This window comes from Scyliorhinus canicula, chromosome 13, assembly GCF_902713615.1.
Source record: "Scyliorhinus canicula chromosome 13, sScyCan1.1, whole genome shotgun sequence".
Taxonomy (NCBI): domain Eukaryota; kingdom Metazoa; phylum Chordata; class Chondrichthyes; order Carcharhiniformes; family Scyliorhinidae; genus Scyliorhinus; species Scyliorhinus canicula.
The window spans coordinates 158,171,222-158,198,074 of NC_052158.1; the positions used below are offsets into that span (position 1 = coordinate 158,171,222).

Sequence of the window (26,853 nt, forward strand, 5' to 3'; positions counted from 1 at the left end):
CGGAGAATCGCCGCTCGCCGTAAAAAACGGCGAGCGGCGATTCGTGACGTGGGTCGGGCGAGGGGGGGGGAAGAATTGCGGGAGGGCGCAAAAAATGTCGGGAGGCCCTCACACTATTCTCCCAACCGGCGTGGGCAGCGGAGAATCGCGCCCCTGGAATTAAAAGTCAAATGATGAACATTGTCAATTATCATTAAAAACCCACTTGGTTCGCTCGTGTCCTTCAGGGAAGGGAATCTGCCGTCCTTACCTGGTCCGGCCTACATGTGGCTCCAGACGCACAGCAATGTGGGTGACTCTTAAATGCCCCTCTGAAATGCAGTAGCAACCACTTAGTTTAAGGGCAATTGGGGATTGAAAATAAATGCTGGCCCAGACAATGACTTCCACATCCCATAAATGAATAAAAAACATAGTTTGGAGAAGTTAGGACTGTTTTCCTTGGAGAAGAGAAGGTTGAGAGAAGATTTGAGAGAGGTATTCCAAATCACCATGGGTTTGGTGGAAGGGTAGGGAAACAGAGTGCAGATTTAAGGTGATTGGGAGAGGAAGCAAACTATGCGATGCAGAAAGTAGTTGAGCCCAAAACATTGCGGGGGGGGAGGGGGGGGGGGGGATTCTCCGTGAGTGGGATCCTCCACTTCGCCGGCAGCGCACTCATGGCTGCAGATTTCCCGATGGGCGTGGGGGTGGCCACAATGGGAAACTCTATTGGCTGGCTGCCGGAACGGAGGGTCCCACTGCCGGCAGAGACGCACAGCACCAGAAAACAGGTGCGTCGGGATGGAGAATCCAGCCCTTTATGTTTTCAAGAAGCAGTTAAATATAACACGTTCGGTGAAGGGGGGTCAAAGGATATGGGGGAGGGGGAAGGCGGGATCAGGCTATTTAGTTGGATGATCAGCCATGATCATAACGAATGTGGTTCGAAGGGCTGAATGGCTTCCTCCTGTTCCTATTTTCGATGATTCCATGTTACTGAAATATTTTTCTTACACCGAGTGGTTAGGATCTGGAATGTCCTGCATGAGTATGGTGTGGAGGCAGGTTCACTTGAGGCTGTCAAGGGGCAATTGGATTGTTATCTGAAAAGGAAGAATGTGCAGGGTCGTGGGTAGGAAGTGGTGGTGAGGGTGGGGGTGGAATGGGTGAGAGATTACTATCTTGGAGAGCTGGTGCAAACAGGACAGGCTGAATGGCCCCCTTCTGGGCTCTATCCACTCTGTAAAGAGCCTCTTCCATGGATTCAGAGGAAGTTTTTGCGATTGAGGATTGCAAGAGTTAAGAAAGATCGTCTCTGAAAAGCCTCTTTGTGAAAGAAAAACCGCTTTGGATTTTCTTCTGACTCAAGGTTCGAAGTGCGTTAGAGGTGGCGCCAGTGTTGTGAAAACACATTTCTGTTCACCAGGAAGGAACAAGAGGAACTCTCTTTGAACGTCGGAATACACAAGAGCCTCTGTAAACTTTTGAAACAGAATTAATTATAAATCATTTTCAAACATTTTCGTGCATTAAGGTTTGATTCAGTTTGAGTCTTGCTGTCATCAAGGTCCTGGATTGCACATCACCATGGCAACAGAAACCAACAACAGAAAACTGCGAAAACTGATGAGGGAGTCCAGGAGCCATGTTTGGAAACAGAATTCACCAAGCTTATAATTGGGTCAGGTAAGGGTGTGGAAGGTACATGATTGGGTGGATTTTTCTGTCATCCCAGCCTTGCCTATATCATTGAATCATAGAACCCTTACAGTGCAGACGGAGGCCATTCAACCCATCGAGTCTGCACTGACCCTGTGAACGACTACATTACCTGGGCCCGATCCCCCGCCCTATCTTCAGATTTTCGGCGGGGGCGGTGGTCAGGGGTCTGTCAGGAAGGTAAATTTACCTCTTTAAAAACTTCAAAAACTTACCTTTAAGAGTGACATCACAGCAAAGCAGTGACCTGATTGGCTGGTAAGGAAAGTGCTCCAATTAGCAGTAGCTGGGAGAAATTCAACTCTTCGTGTGTTGGTAAGTATTGTGATTGGTAAGTAAAATCTTTATTCCCTTCACTTATTCATTATTTGATATTATATTTGTAATCAGTTAAGGTAAAGTGTAAATATGGCAGGAGATCCCACACCCGTGTTATGCTCCTCATGCTCAATGTGGGAGTTCAGGGACGCGGTCGATGCCCCTGACTCCTTCATCTGTGGGAAGTGTGTCCAGCTGCAGCTCCTGTTAGACCGATTGACGGCTCTGGAGCTGCGGATGGACTCACTTTGGAGCATCCGTGATGCTGAGGAGATCGTGGATAGCACGTTCAGTGAGTTGGTCACACCACATCTTTAGGATTGGTGAGGGAGACAGGGAATGGGTGACCAAAAGGCAGAGAAAGAGCAGGAAGGCAGTGCAGGTGTTCCCTGCGGTCATCTCCCTCCAAAACAGGTATACCATTTTGGATACTGTTGGGGGAGATGACTCACCAGGGGAAGGCAGTAGTAGCCAGGCTCATGGCACCGTGGCTAGCTCTGCTGCACAGAAGGGTGGGAAAAAGACTGACAGGTCTATAGTCATACGGGATTCAATTGTAAGAGGAGTAGACAGGTGTTTCTGTGGTCGAAAACGAGACTCCCAAATGGTATGTTGCCTCCCGGGTGCACGGGTCAGGGATTTCTCAGATCGGCTGCAGGGCATACTGAAGGGGGAGGGTGAACAGCCAGTTGTCGTGGTGCATATAGGCACCAACGATATAGGTAAAAAACGGGATGAGGTCCTACAATCAGAATTTAGGGAGTGAGGAGATAAGTTAAAAAGTAGGACCTCAAAGGTAGTAATCTCAGGATTGCTACCAGTGCCACGGGACAGTCAGAGTAGACATTCAAGAATAGTCAGAATGAATACGTGGCTTGAGAGATGGTGCAGGAGGGAGGGGTTCAGATTTTTGGAATATTGGAACCGGTTCTGGGGGCGGTGGGACCATTACAAACCGGATGGTCTACACCTGGGCAGGACTGGAACCAATGTCCTAGGGGGTGCTTTTGCTAAAAAACTGTTGGGGAGGCTTTAAACTAATGTGGCAGGGGGTTGGGAACCAGATTAGGAAGTTAGAGGTCAGTAAAGAGGCAGCAACTGAAGCCAGTAAGGTACTAGATAATAAACGCATTGTGACTAAGGGGAAGAGTAGACAGGGAAGAGATGATGAACGCAAAGGGACAGATGGTCTAAGGTGCATTTGTTTTAATGCGACAAGTGTAGCAGGTAAGGCAGATGAACTTAGGGCTTGGATCAGTACCTGGGAATATGAAGTTATTGGTATTACTGAGACTTGGTTGAGAGAAAGGCAAGACAGGCAACTAAATATCCCAGGGTATAGATGCTTCAGGAAGGATAGAGAGGGAGGTAAAAGAGGTGGAGGAGTTGCATTACTGGTCAGAGATGATATCACAGTTACGATTAAGGAGGGCACGATGGAGGATTCGAGCACTGAGGCAATATGGGTGGAGCTGAGAAATAGGAAGGGTGCAGTAACATTGTTGGGACTTTACTATAGGCCTCCCAAAAGCGAGCGTGAATTAAAGGTACAAATATGTAGACAGATTATGGAAAAATGTAGGAGCAGTAGGGTGGTCATGATGGGAGATTTTAACTTCCCCAACATTGAATGGGACTCGTGTAGTGTTCGAGGTGTAGATGGAGCAGAGTTTGTAAGGAGCATCCAGGAGAGTTTTTTAGAGTAGTATGTAAATAGTCCAACTCGGGAAGGGGCCATACTGGATCTGGTATTGGGGAATGATCCCAGCCAGGTGGTTGAAGCTTCAGTCGGTGATTACTTTGGGAATAGCGATCACAATTCCGTAAGTTTTAGAATACTCATGGACAAAGACGAGAGTGGTCCTAAAGGAAGAGTGCTAAATTGGGGAAAGGCCAAGTATAACAAACTTCGGCAGGAGCTTAGGAATGTGGATTAGGAGCAGCTGTTTAAGGGTAAATCCACATTTGAAATGTGGGAATCTTTTAAGGAAAGGTTGATTAGAGTGCAGGACAGACATGTCCCTGTGAAAATGAGGGATAGAAATGACAAGATTAGGGAACCATGGATGACGGGTGGAATTGTGAGACTAGCTAAGATGAAAAAGGAAGAATACATAAGATCTAGGTGACTTAAAACTGATGAAGCTTTGGAGGAATATCGGGAAAGTAGGACAAATCTCAAACGCGCAATAAAGAGGGTTAAAAGGGGTCATGAAATATCTTTGGCTAACAGGGTTAAGGAAAATCCCAAAGCCTTTTATTCGTATATAAGGAGCAAAAGGGTAACTAGAGAAAGGATTGGCCCACTCAAAGACAAAAGAGGGAATTTATGCGTGGAGTCAGAGGAAATGGGTGAGATTCTTAATGAGTACTTTGCATCGGTATTCACCAAGGGGAGGGACATAATGGATGTTGAGGCTAGAGATGGATGTTTAAATACTCTAAGTCATGTCGGCATAAGGAAGGGGGAGGTTTTGGGTATTCTAAAAGGCATTAAGGTGGACAAGTCCCCAGGTCCGGATGGGATCTATCCCAGGTTACTGAGGGAAGCAGGGGACGAAATAGCTGGGGCCTTAACAGATATCTTTGCAGCATTCTTGAGCACGGGTGAGGTCCCAGAGGACTTGAGAATTGCTAATGTTGTCCCTTTGTTTAAGAAGGGTAGCAGGGATAATCCAGGGAATTATAGACCTCTGAGCTTGACGTCAGTGGTAGGCAAACTGTTGGAGAAGATACTGAGGGACAGGATCTATTCACATTTGGAAGAACATAGACTTATCAGTGATTGGCAGCATGGTTTTGTGCAGGGAAGGTCATGTCTTACAAATATAATAGAATTCTTTGAGGAAGTGACAAAGTTAATTGATGAGGGAAGGGCTGTAGATGTCATATGCATGGACTTCAGTAAGGCGTTTGATAAAGTTTCCCATGGCAGGTTGATGAAAAAAGTGAAGTCGTATGGGGTCCAGGGTGTACTAGCTAGATGGATAAAGAACTGGCTGGGCAACAGGAGACAGAGAATGGTGGTGGAAGGGAATATCTCAAAATGGAGAAAGGTGACTAGAGGTGTTCCACAGGGATCCGTGCTCGGACCACTGTTGTTTGTGATATACATAAATGATCTGGACGAAGGTATAGGTGGTCTGATTAGCAAGTTTGCAGATGATACTAAGATTGGTGGAGTTGCCGATAGCGAGGAGGACTGTCAGAGAATACAGCAAAATATAAATAGATTGGAGAGTTAGGCAGAGAAATGGCAGATGGAGTTCAATCCAGGCAAATGCGAGGTGATGCATTTTGGAAGATCAAATTCAAGAGCGGACTATACGGTCAATGGAAGAGTCCTGGGGAAAATTAATGTACAGAGAGATCTGGAGTTCAGGTCCATTGTAGCCTGAAGGTGGCATCGGACGGGGTATTGAGTACAAGAGTCGGCAGGTCATGTTACAGTTGTATAGGACTTTGGTTCACCACATTTGGAATACTGCATGCAGTTCTGGTCGCCATATTACTAGAAGGATGTGGATGCTTTAGAGAGGATGCAGAGGAGGTTCACCAGGATGTTGCCTGGTATGGAGGGTGCGAGCTATGAAGAAAGGTTGAGTAGATTAGGATTGTTTTCATTGGAAAGACGGAGGTTGAGGGGTACCTGATTGAGGTCTACAAAATTATGAGAGGGATGGACAGGGTGGATAGCAACAAGCTTTTTCCAAGAGTGGGGGTGTCAATTACGAGTGGGTCATGATTTCAAGGTGAGAGGGGGAAAGTTTATGGGAGATGTGCGTGGAAAGTTGTTTACGCAGAGGGTGGTGGGTGCCTTGAATGCTTTGCCAGCGGTGGTGGTAGAGGGGGGCACAATAGCATCATTTAACATGCATCTAGACAGATATATGAACGGGCGAGGAACAGAGGGAAGTAGATCCTTGGAAAATAGGCGACAGGTTTAGATAAAGGATCTGGATCGGCGCAGGCTGGGAAGGCCGAAGGGCCTGTTCCTGTGCTGGTAATTTTCTTTGTTCTTTGTTCTTTGTTCTGTCCCTGTAATTCTACCCTAAGGGGCAATTTATCATGACCAATCCACCTAAACTGCATATCGTTGGACTGTGGGAAGAAACCGGAGCACCCGGAGGAAACCACGCAGACACGGGGAGAACGTGCAGACTCCACACAGAGAGTCACCCAATGTCAGAATTGAACCATGTCGGGTCAGCACGGTGGCACAGTGGTTAGCACTGCTGCCTCACGGCGCCGGAGGTCCCAGGTTCGATCCCGTGTCTGGGTCACTGTCCGTGTGGAGTTTCCACATTCTCCCCATGGTTGCGTGGGTTTCGCCCCAACAACCCAAAAATATGCAGGTAGGTGGATTGGCCATGCTAAATTGCCCCTTAATTGGAAAAAAATGAATTGGGTTCTCTAAATTAAATTAAAAAAGAAAGAATTGAACCAGGTCCCTGAAGCTGTGAGGCAGCAGTGCTAAGCACTGTGCCATCCTGCCGCCCTTCTGCCACCATGCCATGCCAAGAAGATCCCAGCAAATTTTGGGCATTCTCAGTGTGACAGCAGCAGGAGGGGCTGCGATCTGAACTGATATAAATACATCTGCAAGAAGAAGAAAAGAGTAAAGAGGCAAGTCTACCACCCAAAGGACAACAATGGATAATGTAATTCTCATTTGTACTTTGTAAACTTCTGTTCAAATGCTGGGTGCATTAAGTTCCAATTTATGCTGAAATAAATCATAACTGCCACAATATGATGTCAGCTTTGAGCGATCGAACAGATAGCTCAAAGGGATTATAAATAATTTCTTACAACAGCGGGCAATCCAGCAGCTGACTAATGGTTATCGATATATCTTGTTGCAAATGGGCTCTCAGGACTGTTGTGGTCAGCTGCCTAGCTAGCTAAGGAAGCAAACGCTTCAGTATAGGTCACCTTGATCTTGATAAAGTTTCCCAGGAGGTGCGCAAGATGTGAATTCAGTGACTGCATTTATTAAAATATTCATCCGTTTTCCTTAAATATATCCTCAGAGAGCATGGAGAGTAAAGTTTGCGGAAGTCCTTAATTGTTCTTGGGGGGGGGGGGGGGGGGGAAGGCGTTTGTAAAGGTAGGACGTTGAAGTGTGTAAAGTTGTTGTGAACTCTTTGAGCTCAGTTGCTATTGGGCATGACACCCTGCTCAGGAATAATCAATTATCCATTCAAACGTTTATCAAAGCATGTCAACCTGTGCACCTTTCTTTGGTTCTGTAGACTGTACCAGCCTCGTGATATCATCAACTGGGGGACACTGGTGAGTCATTTGCAACAAAACAAGTTGCCAACATTGAACTTTGTAGTATATGGGTCCCAAGCGATTACACCGTACTCTAGGTCTGATCAGACAAGTGTTTGGTGCATTTGTAGATTCACTGTCGTTGAAAAGTCATGAAAATTCTGTTTCACCAACCCAGCATCAGGAATGTGTATTGACTTTGAATATTCTACTTTGGATGTGGACTCCAAAAGTACAGCATTCTTGAGTAACATTAAGGGGAGAATCCTATACTGTGCAGTTAGATACTGATGGACATCGGTTGATGCTGATTTGACTCATGTTACATTTCGCTCTGTTGAATTTCATTCCCCAGGTATTGGCCCATTTGGCAGAATTATTCAGGTACCCTGAAGGGAAAGGTCTCTGTTGCTTCAGTAATAGGTGCGTAGACATACAAACATATAATCAAGGAGCAGGAGTAGGTCATTCAGCCCCTCAAGCCAAATGGGATCATGGCTGACCAAGCAATCATCTGCAAGGAATCAGGGGCGGGATTCTCCGACCCCGCGCAGGGTTGAAGAATCGCTGGCGGGCCGCACGAATCGCACCATGCCGCCACGACGCCAGCACGCAATTCTCCGCAGAGCGTAAAATCGGTGCTATTGGCGCCGGTGTGGTTGGCACGGTGCTGGTCATGGGCCGCTCTACGCGGCCGACCCACTGAATCTCCAGCCCGTATGGGCTGAGTGTCCGTAAGAAAAGAGCCGAGTCCTGCAGGCGCCATTCTAACCTGCTCTGAGCCTGTGGGACCTCGGCGTGTAAGGGTAAGGGCCGGGTGGTGGCCTTTGGGGAGGGGGGTGGGTCCGACGCTGGGGGGGCCTCCGATGTGGCCTGGCCCGCAATCGGGTCCCACCGGTCGACGGGCGGGCCTCTGTGGCTGGGGGCCTCCTTTCCCTCCCCTTCAGGCCTCCCCTGTAGTCCTGCGCCATGTTGCGTCGGGGCCGGCACATCGAAGGAGGCCAGTGCGCAAGCACGCATTGGCGCCGGTGCCACTGCGCATGTCCTCGTTGGCACCAGCACAACTGCGCATGCGTGCATCCCGCAGCACGCAGTTCGCGAAAAAGAAAGAGAGAGCGAGGAGAATCCAGAGAGAGACGGCAACATCAAAAAGAGAGAGAGAGGGAGAGGAGAATCCAGAGTGAGACAGCAGCATGTAAAAGAAAGAGAGAGGGAGAGGAGAATCCAGAGAGAGACAGCAGCATCAAAAAGAAAGAGAAAGAGAGGAGAATCCAGAGAGAGACAGCAGCATCAAAAAGAAAGAGAGAGAGAGAGGAGAATCCAGAGAGAGACGGCAACATCAAAAAGAGAGAGAGAGGGAGAGGAGAATCCAGAGTGAGACAGCAGCATGTAAAAGAGAGAGAGGGAGAGAGAGATGTGGACCCAGAGACAGACAGCAGCATCACAAAGGGAGGAGAACCCAGAGAGAGACAGCAGCATTAAAAGAGCGAGAGAGAGGAGGACCAGGAGACAGATAGCAGCATCAAAAGGAGTCTCAGAGAGGAGGGCTGCTATGTTATGTACTCTGGGATAACACAGGCTGCAACTGGATGCAGCTTTAACCAAAAGATACTCCAGACCTTGAAGTTAGTTCAATCTGATTTATTGAACCAGTAGCACAGTTCTCTATGAGTCCGACTCTCTGCTAACCTCAGTGTGGTTACTCTGTCTGACTGAACCAGACTAGCTCTTAGCCACGTGCGGGAGGTGTGATACTGTACATACACCCTGACTCACTCTGTAGATGTTCATCAGTGGAAAGAGGCGGGGTGTGAGTGCCTCGTGCCTTTTATAGTGAGATACCACCCCTGACTGTCCTGCCTGCTCATTGGTCATGTCCTGTTCCCTGTGTTCATTAGCTGCCTGTCTGTATATCATTATCTGCATACCATGACAAGGACCAGGAGACAGATCACGCTCACAACTGCTCTCTTTGCAGGAATGGACATGTGGAACTACAAAGTAAGCATTGAAGCTGGAATTTCTCACTGCCCCTGTCTGGGCTGCTCTTTAGTTTCCATGGCAATGGTGTATTTTCGGGGGGGGGGGGGGGGAGGTGCAGGGGATCCCTGTGGGGCATTCCCCTATTACATGGGTCCCTTTGGTGGGGGGGGGGGGGGGGGGGGGGGGGGGTTATGGGGAGGCTTTTGGTCAATGGGTCTCTGGGGGTGTCACTTATTACAGGCGTCCCTGTGGGGGGGGGTGGGGGGAGGGGGGGGAGTCTCCTCATTACAGGGGTCTGGGGGGGGGGGAGGTCTCCCTATTACAGGGGTCCCTGTGGGGCAGTCTTCTTATTATAGGGGTCCCTGGAGGGGGCTCCCTATTACAGGGGTCTCTTGGGGAGGGGAGGTCTCCCTATTACAGGGGTCCCTGGGGGGGTCTCTCTATTACAGGAGTCCTAGGGAGTCTGCCTATTACAGGGGTCCCTGGGGGGTCTCCCTATTACAGGGGTCCGGGGGGGGAGGTCTTCCTATTACAGGAGTCCCTGGGGTGGGGGGGGGGGGTGGTCCGCCTATTACAGGGGTCCCTGGGGAGAGTGGAGGGTGGGTTCACTCCCCTACTTCGGGAAGCTTGGGGCGCCCAGTCAATCTGGGGCTGGGGTCAGATTTGCGTGCGGTGGGGGTGGGGGATGCTGAGTGGTGTGTGTGGGGGGTCGGGGGTGGGGTGTGTGTGGGGGGGGGGGATGCTGAGTGGTGTGTGTGGGGGGTCGGGGGTGGGGAATGCTGAGTGGTGTGTGGGGCTGGGGGTGGGGGGGTTGGGGGTGGGGAATGCTGAGTGGTGTGTGGGGGTGGGGGGTCGGGGTGGGGAATGCTGAGTGGTGTGTGGGGGTGGGGGGGTCGGGGTGGGGAATGCTGAGTGGTGTGTGTGGGGGTGGGGGTGGGGAATGCTGAGTGGTGTGTGTGGGGGTGGGGGTGGGGGTGGGGAATGCTGAGTGGTGTGTGGGGGTGGGGTGTCGGGGTGGGGAATGCTGAGTGGTGTGTGTGGGGGTGGGGGTGGGGGTGGGGGGTGGGGGGTGGGGGTGGAGGATGCTGAGTGGTGTGTGTGGGGGTGGGGGTGGGGAATGCTGAGTGGTGTGTGTGGGGATGGGGGGTGGGGGTGGGGAATGCTGAGTGGTGGGGGTGGGGGGGTTGGGGGTGGGAATGCTGAGTGGTGTGTGTGGGGATGGGGGGTGGGGGTGGGGAATGCTGAGTGGTGGGGGTGGGGGGGTTGGGGGTGGGAATGCTGAGTGGTGTGTGTGGGGGTGGGGAGGGGAATGCTGCGTGGTGTGTGTGGGGTGGGGGGGGGTGGGGGTGGGGGGATGCTGAGTGGTGTGTGTGGGGGGGTGGGGGTGGGGAATGCTGAGTGGTGTGTGTGGGGGTGGGGGTGGGGGGTGGGGAATGCTGAGTGGTGTGTGCGGGGGTGGGGGGTGGGGGTGGGGGATGCTGAGTGGTGTGTGTGGGGGTGGGGAGGGGAATGCTGAGTGGTGTGTGTGGGGGTGGGGGTGGGGGGTGGGGAATGCTGAGTGGTGTGTGGGGGGTGGGAATTGCTGTGTGGTGTTTGGGGATGGGGGTGGGGGTGGGGAATGCTGAGTGGTGTGTGTGGGGATGGGGGGTGGGGGTGGGGGGATGCTGTGTGGTGTGTGTGGGGGTGGGGGGGGAATGCTGAGTGGTGTGTGTGGGGATGGGGGTGGGGGTGGGGGGATGCTGTGTGGTGTGTGTGGGGGTGGGGAGGGAATGCTGAGTGGTGTGTGGGGATGGGGGTGGGGGTGGGGGATGCTGAGTGGTGTGTGTGGGGGTTGGGGGGTTGGGGGGGGCGGGGGTGGGGAATGCTGATTGGTGTGTGGGGATGGGGGTGGGGGTGGGGAATGCTGAGTGGTGTGTGGGGATGGGGGGTGGGTGTGGGGAATGCTGAGTGGTGTGTGTGGGGGGTTGGGGGTGGGGGTGGGGAATGCTGAGTGGTGTGTGGGGATGGGGGGTGGGGGTGGGGGGATGCTGAGTGGTGTGTGTGGGGGTGGGGGGTTGGGGGTGGGGGTGGGGAATGCTGAGTGGTGTGTGTGGGGATGGGGGCGGGGTGCGGTGGCCGCAGGATTTCGCTATTGGGCCGCTGCCAAAATGGCGGCCTGATAGCGGGATTCCCTCGGGAATCCCTCACATTCCACGCCATGCATAAATTTGCATAGGGAGGAAGACGGAATTGCTTCCTGATTTCTGACCTTAAGGGAATTGGAAAACTGGTAAAATCCAGCTCCGGCGGAATCACCCAACTGGAGAATCTTGCCCCTTTACTTAACCACCCTCAAAGTTAATCTTTCCCCATTTCTATTCCACAACTCCTCATGGATTTTTAAATCCATAGAATTCCTGGACATTTCTTTACTGCAGCGCTGTTTTCTCTTCCCTCTGAGGTGGACAGTAGTTGGTCTGATTTTAAGTCTGGTTTTGTCACACAGCCTTCTGGGAGTTCTGATCTGTCTTCCTGTCACTTCTGAAAGATCTATACAGCTAGCCCACCCCATAAACATTTCAGGGGGGGATCCTTTGTCCCACCGCACCCGCTTTCTGGTGTGCCCCCCCCCCCCCCCCCCCCCCCCACACCCCCCCCCCCCACCCCCCCCAGCCAGCAGTGGGGTCCTCCGTCCCAATGGGGTTTCCTATTGTGGGCAACCCCACGCCATTGAGAAATTCACGGGCGTGAGTGCGCTGGTGGTGAAGCGGAGGAACCCGATGACGGAGAATCCAGCCCCCAGTATTTCCTGAAATGTGCCCTTTTCCTTTTATCTTTCCATAGCCTCAGCCAATCTCTTTAGAAATGCTTTCTTCTGAAAATTGATTAATTTATTTCTTTAAAAAGAAAGAACGTCCCCTATCTATATTTTACTTACTTTTGCAAGACATTGGATAGGGCACAGCTAGAGTATATGCATAGATTCCTCTTCCAACCACACAAACCAATTCAAAACGGATTATGTTTATGTCTTTTGTAAGATTCTGATTGAAGATCTTTGTTCAAAACCACTTTTTACTGTTGTTTCGATTCCCACAGTTACCCAGCCGCTTACTCCAATTATAATACTGACAAACCTCTTGAATTCCAGTACATAAAAAATATGAAAATGATAATATGAAAATAAAAATATTACAATTCCTTTGTTTTCTTCGAGGTCTGCAGCATTGAAAGGTCCTTTGGTCCATCCGGTCTGCGCTGGTCAAAAACAACCAGCTAACTATTCCAATCTCATTTTCCAGCACTTGGGGCCACAGCCTCGGCATTGCAAATGCAAAATACTTCTTCAATGTTGTGAGTGTCTCTGCCTCCACCATCCATTCAGGCAGCGAGGTCCAGACTCCCACCACCCTCTGGGTGAAAAGGTTTTCCTCACATTCCCCCCTCCTGTCCCTTACCTAAAATCTCTTCCCCCTGGTCATTGACCCCTCCATCAAGGGGAAAGGTTTCTTCCTGTTTACATCTATGCTGCTCATAATTTTATACATCTCAATCATGTCCCTCCTCTGCTCCAAGAAAAACAACCCCAGTCTATCCAATCTCTCTTCACAGCTGAAACTCTCTATGCTCAGGCAACACCCTGGTAAATCTGCTCTGCACCCTTTCTAGTGATTACATCTCTCCTATAATTTGGATTCCAGAACTGCAATGACACACAATACTCTAGCTGTGGCCTATCCAATGTTTTGTACAGTTTCAGCATAATCTCCATGCTCTCAAACTCCATGGGTGCGATTCTCCGTCCCCCATGCCGGGTGGGAGAATAGGCCTCCCACTATTCTCCCCCCACCACGCCCGACCCACGCCACGAATCGCCGCTAGCCGTTTTTTACAGCGAGCGCCGATTCTCCAAGGCCGATGGGCCGAGCGGCCGGCCCTTCACGCCCGTTTCACCATGGCAGCAAACACACCTGCTCGCTGCCGTCGTGAAACGGGCGCCAGATGCCCGTTTGAGGCATTTAGACGCCCGATTGGCACAGGAGCACCACAACTGTGCTCGGGAGGGGACAGGCCCGCGATCGGTGCCCACCGATTGTCGGGCCATTGTCCAAAACAGACGCACTCTTTCCCCTCCGCCGCCCGGCAAGATCAAGCCGCCACATCTTGCCGGGCGGCTGAGGAGAAAGACGGCAACTGCGCATGCGTGGCTGACGTCATCGGCCGCGTCAGCCGGCGTGATGCTGGATGTGCGGCCTTGACGACGGTCGTTAAGGCCGTGCCACTGTGACGCACGGGACTGCGCTCCTAGCCCCGCCCAGGGGGGGAGAATCGTCCCCGGAAGTGGGCGTGAAGGCTGCCGTGGGTCACGGCCTGTCCCAAGGCAGCCTTTACGATTCTCCGCATTTGCGGAGAATCGCGCCCCATGCCTCTGCTAATAATCGCAAGAATACCCTGGGCGGGATTCTCCCAGCCCAGCGCCGGGCTGGATCCCCACAGCGAATCCCCACAACCGCGCCACGTCATCCCAACGCCAGCACGCGATTCTCCACAGAGCGGAGAATCGGTGCCATTGGCGCCGGCGTGTTTGGCGCGGCACCGGTTACGGGTCGCTCTACGCGGCCGGTCCGCCGATTCTCCGGCCCCAATGGGCCGAGCGGCCGCTCGGAAAAGGCAGAGTCCCGCCGGCGCCGTCCACACCTGGTCACAGCCGGCTGGAACTCTACGTGCAGGGTCGGGGGGTGGCCTGTGGGTGGAGGAGGGGGGCTCTGTCCCCAGGGGGTGCCTCCGATGGGGCCTGGCCCGCGATCGGGGCCCACCAATCGGCAGGCCAGCCCAGGCCAGCCTCTCGCCGATTTTCTTACGTGCCATGTTGTGGCGGGGCCGGCATGTTGATGGAGGCCACCGCGCATACGCGGGTTGGCTCGGCGCACAGTTTGCGCCGGAATGGGAGGTTGGAGCGGCGTGAACTGCTCCAGTGCCGCGCTGGCCCCCTGTAGGGGCCAGAATCGTTCCTCCCAGCGGCCCGTTTACGCCATCGTGAAACGCGATGGCACTTCCGACGGCGTGGACACCCTGCCACCGAATAGGAGAATCCCGCTCCATATGCCTTCTTACCCACTTTCATAGAATAGATTTCATGGAATTTACAGTGCAGAAGGAGACGATTCCATCTATCGAATGTGCACTGGCTCTTGGAAAGAGCACCCCACTTAAACTCTCACTTCAAATTATCCCTGTAACCCAGCAACCCCACCGAACCTTTTTGGACACCCAAAGCAATTTATCATGGCCAATCCACCTAACCTGCACATCTTTGGACTGTGGGAGGAAACCGGAGCACCTGGAGGAAACCCACGCAGACAGGGGGAGAACATGCAGACTCCGCACAGACAGTGACCCAAGCCAGGAATCGAACCTGGGACCCTGGAGCTGTGAAGCAACTGTGCTACCGTGCTGCACCAACTTGATCCACTTGTCCTGTTACCATAGGGGACCGTTGTACATGTACACCCAAATCCCTCTGATCCTCGGTGCTTCCTATGGTCCTGCCATTCATCATGTATTCCCTTTGCCTTGTTTGCCCTGCCCAAGTGCATCACCTCACACTTACCCGGATTGAACTCCATCTGCCAATGATCAGCCTGTCTGACAAACTTCTTTATATGCTCCTGAAATCAATGGCTTTCCTCCTCACTATTTACCACACCACCAATTTTCGTGTCATTCACAAACTTTCTGACCGACCCTCATATATTTGAAGTCCATATCCTTTATATAAACCACAATCACAACCCAACACTGACCCCTGCGGGACCTCACTGGACACAGGTTCCAGTCAGAAAAATGCCCATCGACCGTGACGCTTTGATTCCCGCTACTCTGGCAATTCGGGATCTAATTTGCCAAAGTTCCTCAGATCCCATGGGCTCTAGCCTTCCCAATCTGTCTCCCACGTGGAACCTTATTCTGACAAGCTGCAGAAAATAATCAAAAAGGCAATTGGAATGCTGCCCACTTTTTCGAGAGAGGACTGAAACTCACAGGGGTAGAATTCATGCCTCAGCTGTACAAAGCTCTAGTTAGAGCACATGACATCGCCAACTGCAAGTTACCAGTCAAGCTACATACCATCCTGACTTGGGACTATATCACCGTTCCTTCACTGTCACTGTGTACAAATCCCAGAACACCCTTCCTAACAGCACAGTGGGTGTACCTACACCACGTGGACGGCAGCGGTTCAAGAAGGCATCTCACCACCACCTTCTCAAGGAAAGTTAGGGATGGGAAGTAAATGATGGCCTAGCATTTGTGAATGAATGAATAAGACGGAAGCACCCGAGAAATGTGAACAGCACAATGAACTACACCTTACAAAGGATGTATTATTCTTGGAGGGACTACCACACAAATTACTGAAATTTTAGCCAAACCCCAAGAAACGCTGTGGGTGGGGGGGGGGATCGCTGGTCGCCGCACGAATCGCGCCATGCCGCCCCGCCCCCCGCACGAGATTCTCCCACCCCCTCGAAACCAGTGAATTGCGCCGGGCCGCTCGGAGAATCGCCGCGAGCGGCGAGTGGCGATTCTCCGGCCCGGATGGGCTGAGCGGCCGTGCGTAAACAGCCTAGTCCCTCCGGCACCGTCCACACCTGGTTGCTGCCGGCGGGTACTCGTCGCAAAGGCTTGGGGGGGGGGGGCGGGGGGGGGGGGGGGGCGGCCTGTGGGGAGGTGGAAGGGGGCTCCGTTCCCGGGGCACCGGTGCCACTGCACATGCGCTAGTTGGCGCTGGCCCAACTGCACATGCGCGTCTTTTACGCGGTGCCGAGTCTCTGACGCCACACCGGGGCACCGCCCCCGTAAATCGCATAACGCCCCTGCTAGCCCCACGGAGGGCGGAGAATAGGGGTCCGGGAACGGGCGCTGATGCCAGAGTTAAACACTCCGGTTTTTACTCCGGCCTCGGCACTTAGACTCCCGTTGGGAGAATCCCACCCCAAGGTTTAAACTTCAAGGAATGGTTAAAGAAACTAGGATTGCATTGCGAATAATTTACAAGGTTAATGAGTGATGTGTTCAAAGACTTTGAGATATTAAGAGGAACCAACAGGCTAGATAGGAAGAAATTTGCAGTTTGATTCGGGACCCAATTTCATAAGATTCAGAAAGGTAATCAGTATGTCTGATTTGGTCGTTTTCCAAATCAGATTCAGTAGCAAACATTAGGAATTGAAAATAGATTTTAAATTGATCTAGAATAGGATAAATGAGCAAAGAAACGGTCCTATCTCTTTTCCTATGGTAATGTTGCAAGATTGCTGTGTTACTACTTTAGTTCTAATGGTTCTAGGGCAGCATGGTAGCATAATGGCAGCACGGTAGCATGGTGGTTAGCATAAATGCTTCACAGCTCCAGGGTCCCAGGTTCGGTTCCCGGCTGGGTCACTGTCTGTGCGGAGTCTGCACGTCCTCCCCGTGTATGCGTGGGTTTCCTCCGGGTGCTCCGGTTTCCTCCCACAGTCCAAAGATGTGCGGGTTAGGTGGATTGGCCATGCTAAATTGCCCGTAGTGTCCTAAAAAGTAAGGTTAAGAGAGGGGGGGGGGGGGGTTGTTGGGTTACGGGTATAGGGTGGATACGTGGGTTTGAGTCGGGTGATCATGGCTCGGCACAACATCGAGGGCCGAAGGGCCTGTTCTGTGCTGCACTGTTCTATGTTCTATGGTTGTAGTTCTGCCCCTTTCCCTTTTGTGTAAGAATGGTTTTGTTTAACTGTGAAAGCTAACCCATTTAACAGTTACATCGATTGGAAAGGTGTCTGAATGTAAAGCAAAGATGACGTAATTTACTTTTTTCGCCAGCTTGTGCTATGTTTTTCTATTTTGTCTGTTCTGTACTGTGTTTGAGCAGACAGGAATAAAACATTGTCTGAATTATGGAGGTTCAGAAGCATATCGAATTGTGGAGACCAGACCCATATCGTGATCGCAGTAAAATTGCGGTTGTAAATTGTATGGAGGTCACTTGTTTTAAACATGGACCCTTCGCATCAATAATTGGCTAATGAATCACCCAGTTTATTGAATGTGAAAGACAGTGAGAAACGCTACTGTTATTGGGCAGTGTGATATCAATCTGAAAAAGTTGAGCGTGGTTCCTTTTAACTTTTTATAATTTATAACAATGGATAAAAATTTGATAATATTTGTGAGTCTTCATAGCTCATGTTTAAGAATCATTAAATAAAGTGTGGCTGAAATTTACATTAAATGGGCAAGTTTTAAAAGGCAAAACGATGATTGGTTTTATTAATTGAGAAAGGTTGATGTTATAACCTGCCTGAATGCTATTGGCTGGGGACAATTGGTTATCCGCTGACTCTTGGGGCGTATGAGCTCCTCCAATGAGGGGGGGTGGGGAACAATCACTAGTCGTTGCAGCTGCATAAACAGAGCATGGTACGAGCCAGTGAAGGATGCAGTGGTGAATTGCTGTGTACATATTGCTGTAAATAAAGTTCCTTTCTGTTTCACTCTCCAAACCCGTGCTGGATTCTTTGTGGCCCTCACAAACGTTTTCTTAAAAAAATTTGAAAAAATTGACCTTAACCCAGTGAGGATAATTTATTGCCCCGTGCAACAGAGATACAGATAGATCCATATGGAAATGGACTCGAAACCAATTGCAAGTACTTTTGCTTGAAGGTAAAACCATCAAGACCAGGTACTCTTTTATTCGAAATTGGAATTGATAAAAATAAATTTCTTCTGAGTTGCAGTTTCATGTACTCGAGGACGGAACATTTACGGAGTGGTACGGCGGCACAGTGGTAGGCACTGCTGCCTCACAGCGCCAGGGACCAGGCTTTGATTCTGGCCTTGGGATGACTGTATGGAGTTTGCACTTTCTGTGTGGGTTTCATCCGGGTGCTCCGGTTTCCGCCCACAGTCCAAAGATGTGCAGGTTCGGTGGGGTTACGAGGTTTCAGGGAAAGGGCGGGAGAGTGGGTCGAGGGAGGGTGCTCTTTTGGAGAGTCGGTGCAGACTCGACAGGCCAAGGGCCTGGTTTAGCTCACTGGGCTAAATCGCTGGCTTTGAAAGCAGACCAAGGCAGGCCAGCGGCACGGTTCGATTCCCGTACCAGCCTCCCCGGAGAGGCACTGGAAGGTGGCGACTAGGGGCTTTTCACAGTAACTTCATTGAAGCCTACTCGTGACAATAAGCGATTTTCATTTCATTTCAAATGATCTTATTCTGCAAAAATAAAGAAATGTTTACCTGACGACTGGGGTAGACTGGGATTTTTTCCTTGGAGCAGAGGAGATTGAGGGGACATCATTGAGCTGGATAATAGGCTGTTTAGCTCAGGGCTAAATTGCTGGCTTTGAAAGCAGACCAAGCAGGCCAGCAGCACGGTTCAATTTACATAACAGCCTCCCCAAACAGGCGCCGGAATGTGGCGACTAGGGGCTTTTCACAGTAACTTCATTGAAGCCTACTCGTGACAATAAGCGATTTTCATTTTCATTTCATTTTCATATTATGAGGGGCACGGGTAGAGTAGACAGGAATAAACCTTTCCCCTTCATGGAGGGGGTCAATGCCCAGGGGGAAGAGTTTTAAGGTAAGGGTCAGGAGGTTTAGAGGGGATATGAGGAAAAACCTTTTCACCCAGAGGGTGGTGGGAGTCTGGAACTCGCTGCCTGAAAGGGGGGTGGAGGCAGAGACCCTCATAACACTGAGGAAGTATTTAGAGATGTACTTGCGATGCCAAAGCAGAAAAGGCTATAGGCCAAGTACTGGAAAATGGGATTAGGATACATAAGTGGTGGTTCCTGACCAGCGCAGACAGGATGGGCAAAGGGGCCTTTTCTGTGCAGTAGACCTCTCTGACTCTGGAATTAAGGAGATTGGCATTAACAGGGGGAAAGTGAGAGCACTGTTGTCCTAGCAATAACCTGCCCACAGACGCTTAGTTTGGATTCTGCCAGGGTCATTCACTCCATTACAGCTTTGGTCTAAGCATGCACAAAACAGCTGAACTTAACAGGCAAGGTGAGGTGAGAGTGACTGGGGGGGCATGGTAGCACAGTGGTTAGCACTGTTGCTTCTCAGCTCCAGCGTCCCAGGTTCGATTCCCGGCTTGGGTCACTGTCTGTGCGGAGTCTGCACGCTCTCCCCGTGTCTGCGTGGGTTTCCTCCGGGTGCTCCGGTTTCCTCCCACAGTCCAAAGATGTGCGGGTTAGGTGGATTGGCTATGATAAATTGCCCTTCGTGTCCAATAGGGTGAGGTGGGTCTACGGGGATAGGGTGGAGGTGTGGGCTTAGGTAGGGTGCTATTTCCAAGGGCTGGTGAAGACTCGATGGGCCAAATAGCCTCCTTCTGCACTGTAAATTCTGTGACTGCCCTTGACCAAGTATGGCATCAAGGGGCTCTGGCAAAACAGTAGATAATGGGAATCATGGTGAAAACAGTAGATAATGGGAATCATCAATAAAGCACGGGAGCACAGAGGTTAGCACAGTTGCTTCACAGTGCCAGGGTCCCAGGTTCGATTCCTGGTTGGGTCACTGTCTGTGGGGAGTCTGCACATTCTCCCCATGTCTGCGTGGGTTTCCTCCGGGTGCTCTGGTTTCCTCCCACAGACCTAAGATGCACAGCTCAGGTGGATTGGCCATGCTAAATTGCTCTTAGTGTCCAAATAGCTTAGGTGGGCGACGGGTATAGGATGCAGGCATGGGCTTGGGTAGGGTGTTCTTTCCAAGGGTCGGTGCAAACCCGGTGGGCCAGATGGTCTCCCAGGACACTGGAGCCCGCCCATGCCGCCTGCTCCCGCCGATAAGGTAGGTGGTTTGATCCACGCCGGCGGGACAGGCTTGACAGCGGTGGGACTTCGGCCCATCGCGGGCCGGAGAATCGCCGGGGGGGGGGGGCACCGCTGACCGGCGCGGCGCGATTCCCGCCTCTGCCGAATCTCTGGTGGCGGAGAATTCGGGACATGGCGGGGGCTGCATTGACACCGGCCCCCGGCGATTCCCCGACCCGGCGGGGGGGTCGGAGAATCCCGCCCCTTATGTCAGACACTGAGGACTCTGTACTGCAGAAATCTGAGTGCAATACAGAAAATGCTGGGGTAAAATCCAAAAAGGAAATTAGTAAAGCAAGGAGAGGGCATGAAAGAATATTGGCAAACAAATTCAAGGGGAATCCAAAGATGCATTATCAGTATGTTCAGAGTCAGAGCATAACTCAGGTAAGAGTTGGGCCCATAAAAGACCAAAAAGGCGACCTATGTGTGGAGGCAGAGAATGTGGGTCTGGTTCTGAATGAGTACTTTGATCTGTCTTCACACAGGAGGGGGATGATGCAGGGGATTCTGTGAAGGAAGAGGAGTGTGAAGTATTGGATGTGATAAACATAGAGAGAGAGGAAGTCTCATCAACACTAAGGGCATTTAAATGGTCATTGGATAAACATATGGATGTTAAGGGAATAGTGTAGATGGACTTTAGAGTGGTTTCACAGGTCAGTGCAACATCGAGGGCCGAATGGCCTGTACTGCACTGTAATGTTCTATGTTCTATGTTCTAAACTGTCACTTAGAAAGGCCCAGGTTAATCATGGACAGTCAGCGTGGATTTGTTAAGGAAAGGTCGTATCCAAATCATTTCAACAGGTAACAAGGAGGACTGATGAGGGCAGTGCAGTTGATGTGGTCCACATAGATTTTAGCAAGGCTTTTGACAAGGTCCAAAACTAGTTTAAAAAAAGCCCATGGGATCCAGGGCAATGCAACAATCTGGATACAAAATTGGTTCAGTGTCAGGAGATAGGAGTTATTGTTGATTGGTCATTTTGTGACTTGAAGGCTGTTACCAGTGGGATTCCGCAGGGCTCAGTAATAGGTCCTCTGCCTTTTGTGGTATACATTAACAATCTGGATGGAAATATCGAGGGAATGACAAAGAGATTTGTAGATGACACAAAAATTGGCCATGGGGTAGAGTGTGAGGAGGTTCACTGCGAACTGCAGGGAAATATCAATGGACTGGATAGATGGGCAGGAAAGTGGCACATGGAATTCAACCCAGAGAAGTGTGAGATGAGGCATTTGGGAAGGTCAAACAAGGCAAAGAATTACTAAATAAATGAGAGGACATTGAGAGGTGTAGAGGAAGTGAGGGACCTCGGAGTGAACGCCCACAGATTCCCAAAATGCAGCAATAATACAGGTTGATAAAGTGGTGAAGAAGGCAAACGGAATCATTTCCTTTCCTGGCCGGGGAATAGAACAGAAGAGCAGGGAGGTTATGGTGGACCTGTCATTACTTAGGCCACAGCTTGAGCACCGTGCTCAGCTCTGGACGCCACAGGACTGAAAGGATTTAATTGCACTGGAGAGGACAGGGAGGAAATTTATAAAATGTTGCCAGGACTGGAACAGGGGCTGTTTAGCTCACAGGGCTAATCGCTAGCTTTGAAAGCAGACCAAGGCAAGCCAGCAGCACGGTTTGATTCCCGTACCAGCCTCCCCGAACAGGCGCCGGAATGTGGTGACTAGGGGCTTTTCACAGTAACTTCATTTGAAGCCTACTCATGACAATAAGCGATTATATTTCATTTCACATTTCAATCAGGAAAGATTGGACAGGCTGGGGTGTTTGCCTTGGGATTGTGAAGAGGCTGAGGGGAGGTTTGATTGAGATGTGCAAAATTGTGAGGGGGCCTAGGTAGAGTGGGTGGAAGGACCTGTTTCTTTTAGCAGATAGGTCAGTGGCTTAGTTGTCACAGATTTAAAGTGATTGGTATAAGGATTAAAGAGGAGGTGAGGATTTATTTTTTTACCCAGAGGGCACGAGGGGCCCGGAACTTTCCACCTGAAAGGATGACACCAGCACAAACCCTCAACTCATTAAAGCCTGTCTGGCTATGCGGCTGAAATGCTGGGCGCCATTCTCCTAGCCCCGCGCCGAGCCGGAGAATCGGAGCCACCGCGCCACGATGCCCCCGACGCCGGCGCGCGATTCTCCGAGGTGCGGAGAATCGGCGCCATTTGCGCCGACGTGTTTGACACGCCGCCGGCCGCGGGCTGCTGGAATCGGCGGGGCCGCCGATTCTCCGGCCCGGATGGGCCGAGCGGATACGACAGAGTCCCGTCGCCGTCGCCATTCACCCCTGGTTGCTGCCGGCGGGAACTCTGCGCCAAGGGTCGGGGGGGCAGCCTGTGGGCGGGGAAAAGTGCTCCTACACGGGGGGGGGGGGGGGGGGCTCCAATGGGGTCTGGCCCGCGATCAGGGTCCAACAATCGGCAGGCCGGCCTCCCCCCCCCCCCCCCCCCCCCGGCCGGCCCCTGGACCCCCACGCCATGTTGCACTGGGGCCGGCGCACTGAAGAAGTCCCCCGCGCATGCGCGGGTTGGTGCGACCCAACAGCGCATGCAGGGTTGGCGCGGCGTCCATTTGGCACCGGGAACGGAAGCTGGAGCCACGCTGCTCCAGCGCCATGCTGGCCCCCTGTGGGGGACAGAATCGGTCATCCCCGCGCCCGGTTCGCACCGTCGTGAAACGCGACGGCATTCATGACGGCGCGAACACTTTGTCTCCATTTTGGAGAATCGCCCCCACTGTGTCCTCCAGGGATATGGAGCCAATGCTGACAAATGGGATTAAACTGGGTGATTTGGTTTTCAGAGCGCGCAACCACAATGGACAGAGTGGCCTCTTTCGAAGCTGTAAACATTTCTACATTTTCTGAATGCCCTAAATATCTGAAAAGGGGCAACGTGCAGGGATGTGGGGAGAGGGCAGGGCAGTGGCAATACGTGAATTGCTCCTTCGGAGAGCTAGCATGGAGATGATGGGCCTCATGGTATTCATCTGTGCTGTAAGGATTCTACAATTGCATGTTTCAAAGGTGGATATCATTGAGGATGGGGAGTCACTGAGTAGAGGGAATGAAGCAAGAAAGATGTGATGGATATCTAATTGAGAATAAAAACTAGGGTCAGAAAAAACAAGAGTTTCAAAGAAGGGGCAAGAGAGCTGGAACAAGTAGAAATGCCTGATAAGTAGAAACAGAGACTAATGCGTCATTTGGTGATGCCCTTTATATTGCCAAATATCAAGTTGCCACTTTAATTCAGATTATTCCAATAATTTGCATTTTTTACTCAAATCTGTTTGTGCTTCGGAATCATTTCACAGTCAGTAAAGATAAATCTCAGGAGCAGTGATAACTACACAACCATGCATTCACCCAATGGATCTAATGCTTCACGTGAAAAGTCGAAGTAAAAAAACAGATGTTGGGGGCACAACATGAAATTAAAGTTGGAACGAAATTAAGGAGAAACCAAAGGAGGGAGGAAGGCGACAAAGTATGAATGACTCAAACGACAAACGGGAAGATTAGTTGAAAGGGTAGAAAGAGATGGAGACAGAGAGTGGGAGAATAGTTTATTTTAAATGCAGAAATAAACATGAATGGATTCAGGCTGAAAAATTAAAACGCACTGGGGAATTAACCAAAAAATTAAAAAGGGAGGCGGTACGGGAACATTAGTCTAAAAGTGATGTAGAAGTTACCTGGCATTTTCAGGATGTCGGACAGAGTCTTGCAATGATAGGTGCCAGTTGATCGGTAACATTCGGTCCACAGCCCCTGCAGTTTCAATTCATCAAAGAGACGGCAATCGCTCACTCCTGTTGAACAGCTTTGAACCCATTCCTTGGTGCCAGTGGCAATCAGAATAGCAATCCAGCCCAGGGAGCACAGCACGAATCCCAGCAAATGCAGACACACAGACGACATCCTGTCTTCAACCGACCGATCGATTCACCAGCACAAAAAATGTGGAAATATTTCAGACAGGTTCTGCTTCTCCTGTGAAATATTTTCCCCAAACGCAAAGAGCTTGGCACCGATTCTCAGAGCCTTCAGGAAACACAAGGCACCCAAAATAAAATCTGTGCGTGTTTCCAAGATAAAACCCCTTCTTGAGTTGACCGTTTCCTATGTTGGGACAAAAATCTTTGAGCAGCTCACACACACACACACACAGAAAGTGAACCTCAGTCCCAAAACCAAACTATAAGAAACTCTCAGCTGAAACTCTACAAGCCAATCAAGATGGAAGAAACATCTGGGAGTGGAGATTGGGCAGCCAATCAGTAAAGAGAAAGGAAAATTTAGTGTTTTTTTCCTGCTAATGTCTGTTTCCAGTTATTGGGAGCAAGTGCACTAACTGGAATCACTGCGATTTTATTTAATACCCAGTAATCTACAGAATCTGATTGTACGGTAAGAAAGAATTAACTTGCACGTAGATAACTTTAACACCTTCTGGTTGTCCCACAGCAGTTTAGAATCAAAGTACTTTTTTTGGGAAATGTTTTTTATTGAGTTTTCATATTTTATATCCAACAAATTACAAATTATTAGAAAAAAAAGACGCAAAAATTAACATGTATATTTACAGGCAAGCAGAATCAAAGCACTTTTAAGGGATGGTTGAAATGTTGGTCACACGGCAGCCAATTTGAGCACAGCAAGATTCCACCGTATCAGTGAACTGATGCTATTTAAATGATTTTGTAGAGCTTTAAATATCGGCCCACGACACTGGGGAGAGTCCCCCGTGTTTTTTTAAAAAACCGCACCCGGGGCATCTTTTACATCCACCTCATAGGGCAGATGGGGCCTCAGTTGAACTTCTCCTCCAAAGGATGGTGGTTCTGACAGTGCAGCACTCCCTTCATTGGGGGTCCCAAGCTAGATTTTGTGCTCAAGCCTCTTGAGTGGGACTTGAACCCACAATTTTCTGACTGAAACGTAAGGACAAAGGCCAATATGGAGGGGTCAAATGTCAGCTGTGGCTCGTGAAATGTCAAATGCCGGACTGAGGGAGGAAGGCCGCTCAGTGTGGGTGGTCTGTCCTTCAGACTGGATGTTGAGAGTCCATCTCGCTCCTCAGGTGGATGTTCTAGATTCCCTGATGCTCATGGAAGATCAGGGAGATTTCTCGTTTCTGCTGGGCAGCACGGTAGCATAGTGGTTAGCACTGTGGCTTCACAGCTCCAGGGTCCCAGGTTCGATTCCCGGCTTGGGTCACTGTCTGTGCGGAGTCTGCACATCCTCCCCAGGTCTGCGTGGGTTTCCTCCGGGTGCTCCGGTTTTCTCTCACAGTCCAAAGACGTCCAGGTTAGGCGGATTGGCCAGGATAAATTGTCCTTAGTATCCAAATGGTTTTGGTGGGGTTACTGGGTTACGGGGATGAGGTGGGCTCAGGTGGGGTGCTCTTTCCAAGGGCCGGTGCAGACTCGATGGACCAAATGGCCTCCTTCTGCATTGTAAATTCTATGATTCTTTGATTCTACGTTATGGCCAACAACAAATTAACAACCAACACCAACAAAGGCAAATTAGTCAACTTTTGTGACTCACTATAGTGTGTGGGATCTTTCTATGTATCCCCCCCCACTTCAAAGTAATTTATTGTATGTGTGGTCTGTCAAACATTTTTCAGATGTGGTAAAGTAAGGCATGTCGAAAATGGTTATTTGTAATTGGTTAAAATTCAGTCTATTGTCATGTAAAAACCATCAGTAAACAGACTCCTGAGGCTCCTTTGTGATGTACATGGTCAGCACTCAGTAATCTGGAGATGGAAAGTGAGAATTTGCTGCTCATTCTGTCTCCTGAAGGCTTTTGTTGCCCTCTAGTGCTGTATCCTTGTATTACACCATCAAGACACATAATAATACTTCTTGTATTGCCTGCCAATGGCTTTCTGCTGAAGAAAGAGTTCTCTCACTGATATATCTAATGCTGCCGATCTATTGCATGTGATAAAGAGACTCAGTGTCTGTGAAATGGCGCAGCTGGAATCTTCTCACCATTATTGCAGGATTGCTTACCCTGGTTGGACATTTTTGACCTCTTTGGAAATCAAGTAATTATAGGGGAGCTGGAAGGAATGTGCAGTTGAGTCAATCAGTCATAATCATACTGAATGGTGGAACAGCACAGGGGTTAGCATTACTGCGTCACAGCGATCCAGGGTCCCAGATTCGATTCCCGTCCTGGGTCACTGTGTCTGCGGAGTCTGCACGTTATGCTGTGTCTGGGTGGGCTCCCTCCGGGTGCTCCAGTTTCCTCCCACAAGACCCAAAAGACTTGCTGTTCAGTGAATTGGACATCCTAAATTCTCGCTCCGTGAACCCGAACAGGTGCCGAAATGTGGCGACGGGGGCCTTTTCACAGTAACTTCATTGCAATGTTAATGTAAGCCTACTTGTGACACTAATAAAGATTATTATTATTAGGTTAGAGGGGCCAAATAGTTTACTCTGGCTCCTATAACCTCTTGTCTCTCACCACCCCACTCCTGGGCAACTGACACAATCATTTTGACAACACACCATCATCCCACATCAATTCGAATCGCAAACAGTCAAATAGACTTCCTTCCTCGCTTTGTCAATTGCTAAATCAACTGAAGGAAACAGATTCCTCATCGGTACTGGAGTACTGTGTGCAGTTCGGTCGCCTCGTTTTAAGAAGGATGTGGAAGCTTTGGAAAAGGTGCAAAGGAGATT

The 26,853-nt window shown here is 50.4% G+C and overlaps 2 protein-coding genes across 3 annotated transcripts in view; one reads left to right on the forward strand and one right to left on the reverse strand.

Annotated features, from left to right (window-relative positions):
* The window catches only part of LOC119976372 (claudin-11-like), a 46,046-nt gene extending 21,726 nt beyond the window's left edge, over window positions 1-24,320 (reverse strand). Inside the window, exon 1 of the mRNA XM_038816866.1 lies at window positions 23,842-24,320. Within this exon, the coding sequence (XP_038672794.1) occupies window positions 23,842-24,067 (226 nt within the window). The 5' untranslated portion in view covers window positions 24,068-24,320. The remainder of the gene's footprint in view (window positions 1-23,841) is intronic.
* LOC119976371 (EEF1A lysine methyltransferase 3-like) overlaps window positions 1-26,853 on the forward strand; it is a 73,376-nt gene that overhangs the window by 6,378 nt on the left and 40,145 nt on the right. Inside the window, exon 1 of one of the 2 annotated variants that reach the window (XM_038816865.1) lies at window positions 1,404-1,668. The exons of the other annotated variant lie outside the window; for it this stretch is intronic. The gene's annotated coding sequence lies outside the window, so the exon portion shown is untranslated. Of the gene's footprint in view, window positions 1-1,403; window positions 1,669-26,853 lie in introns of those variants that run through there. 2 annotated transcript variants of the gene reach the window in all.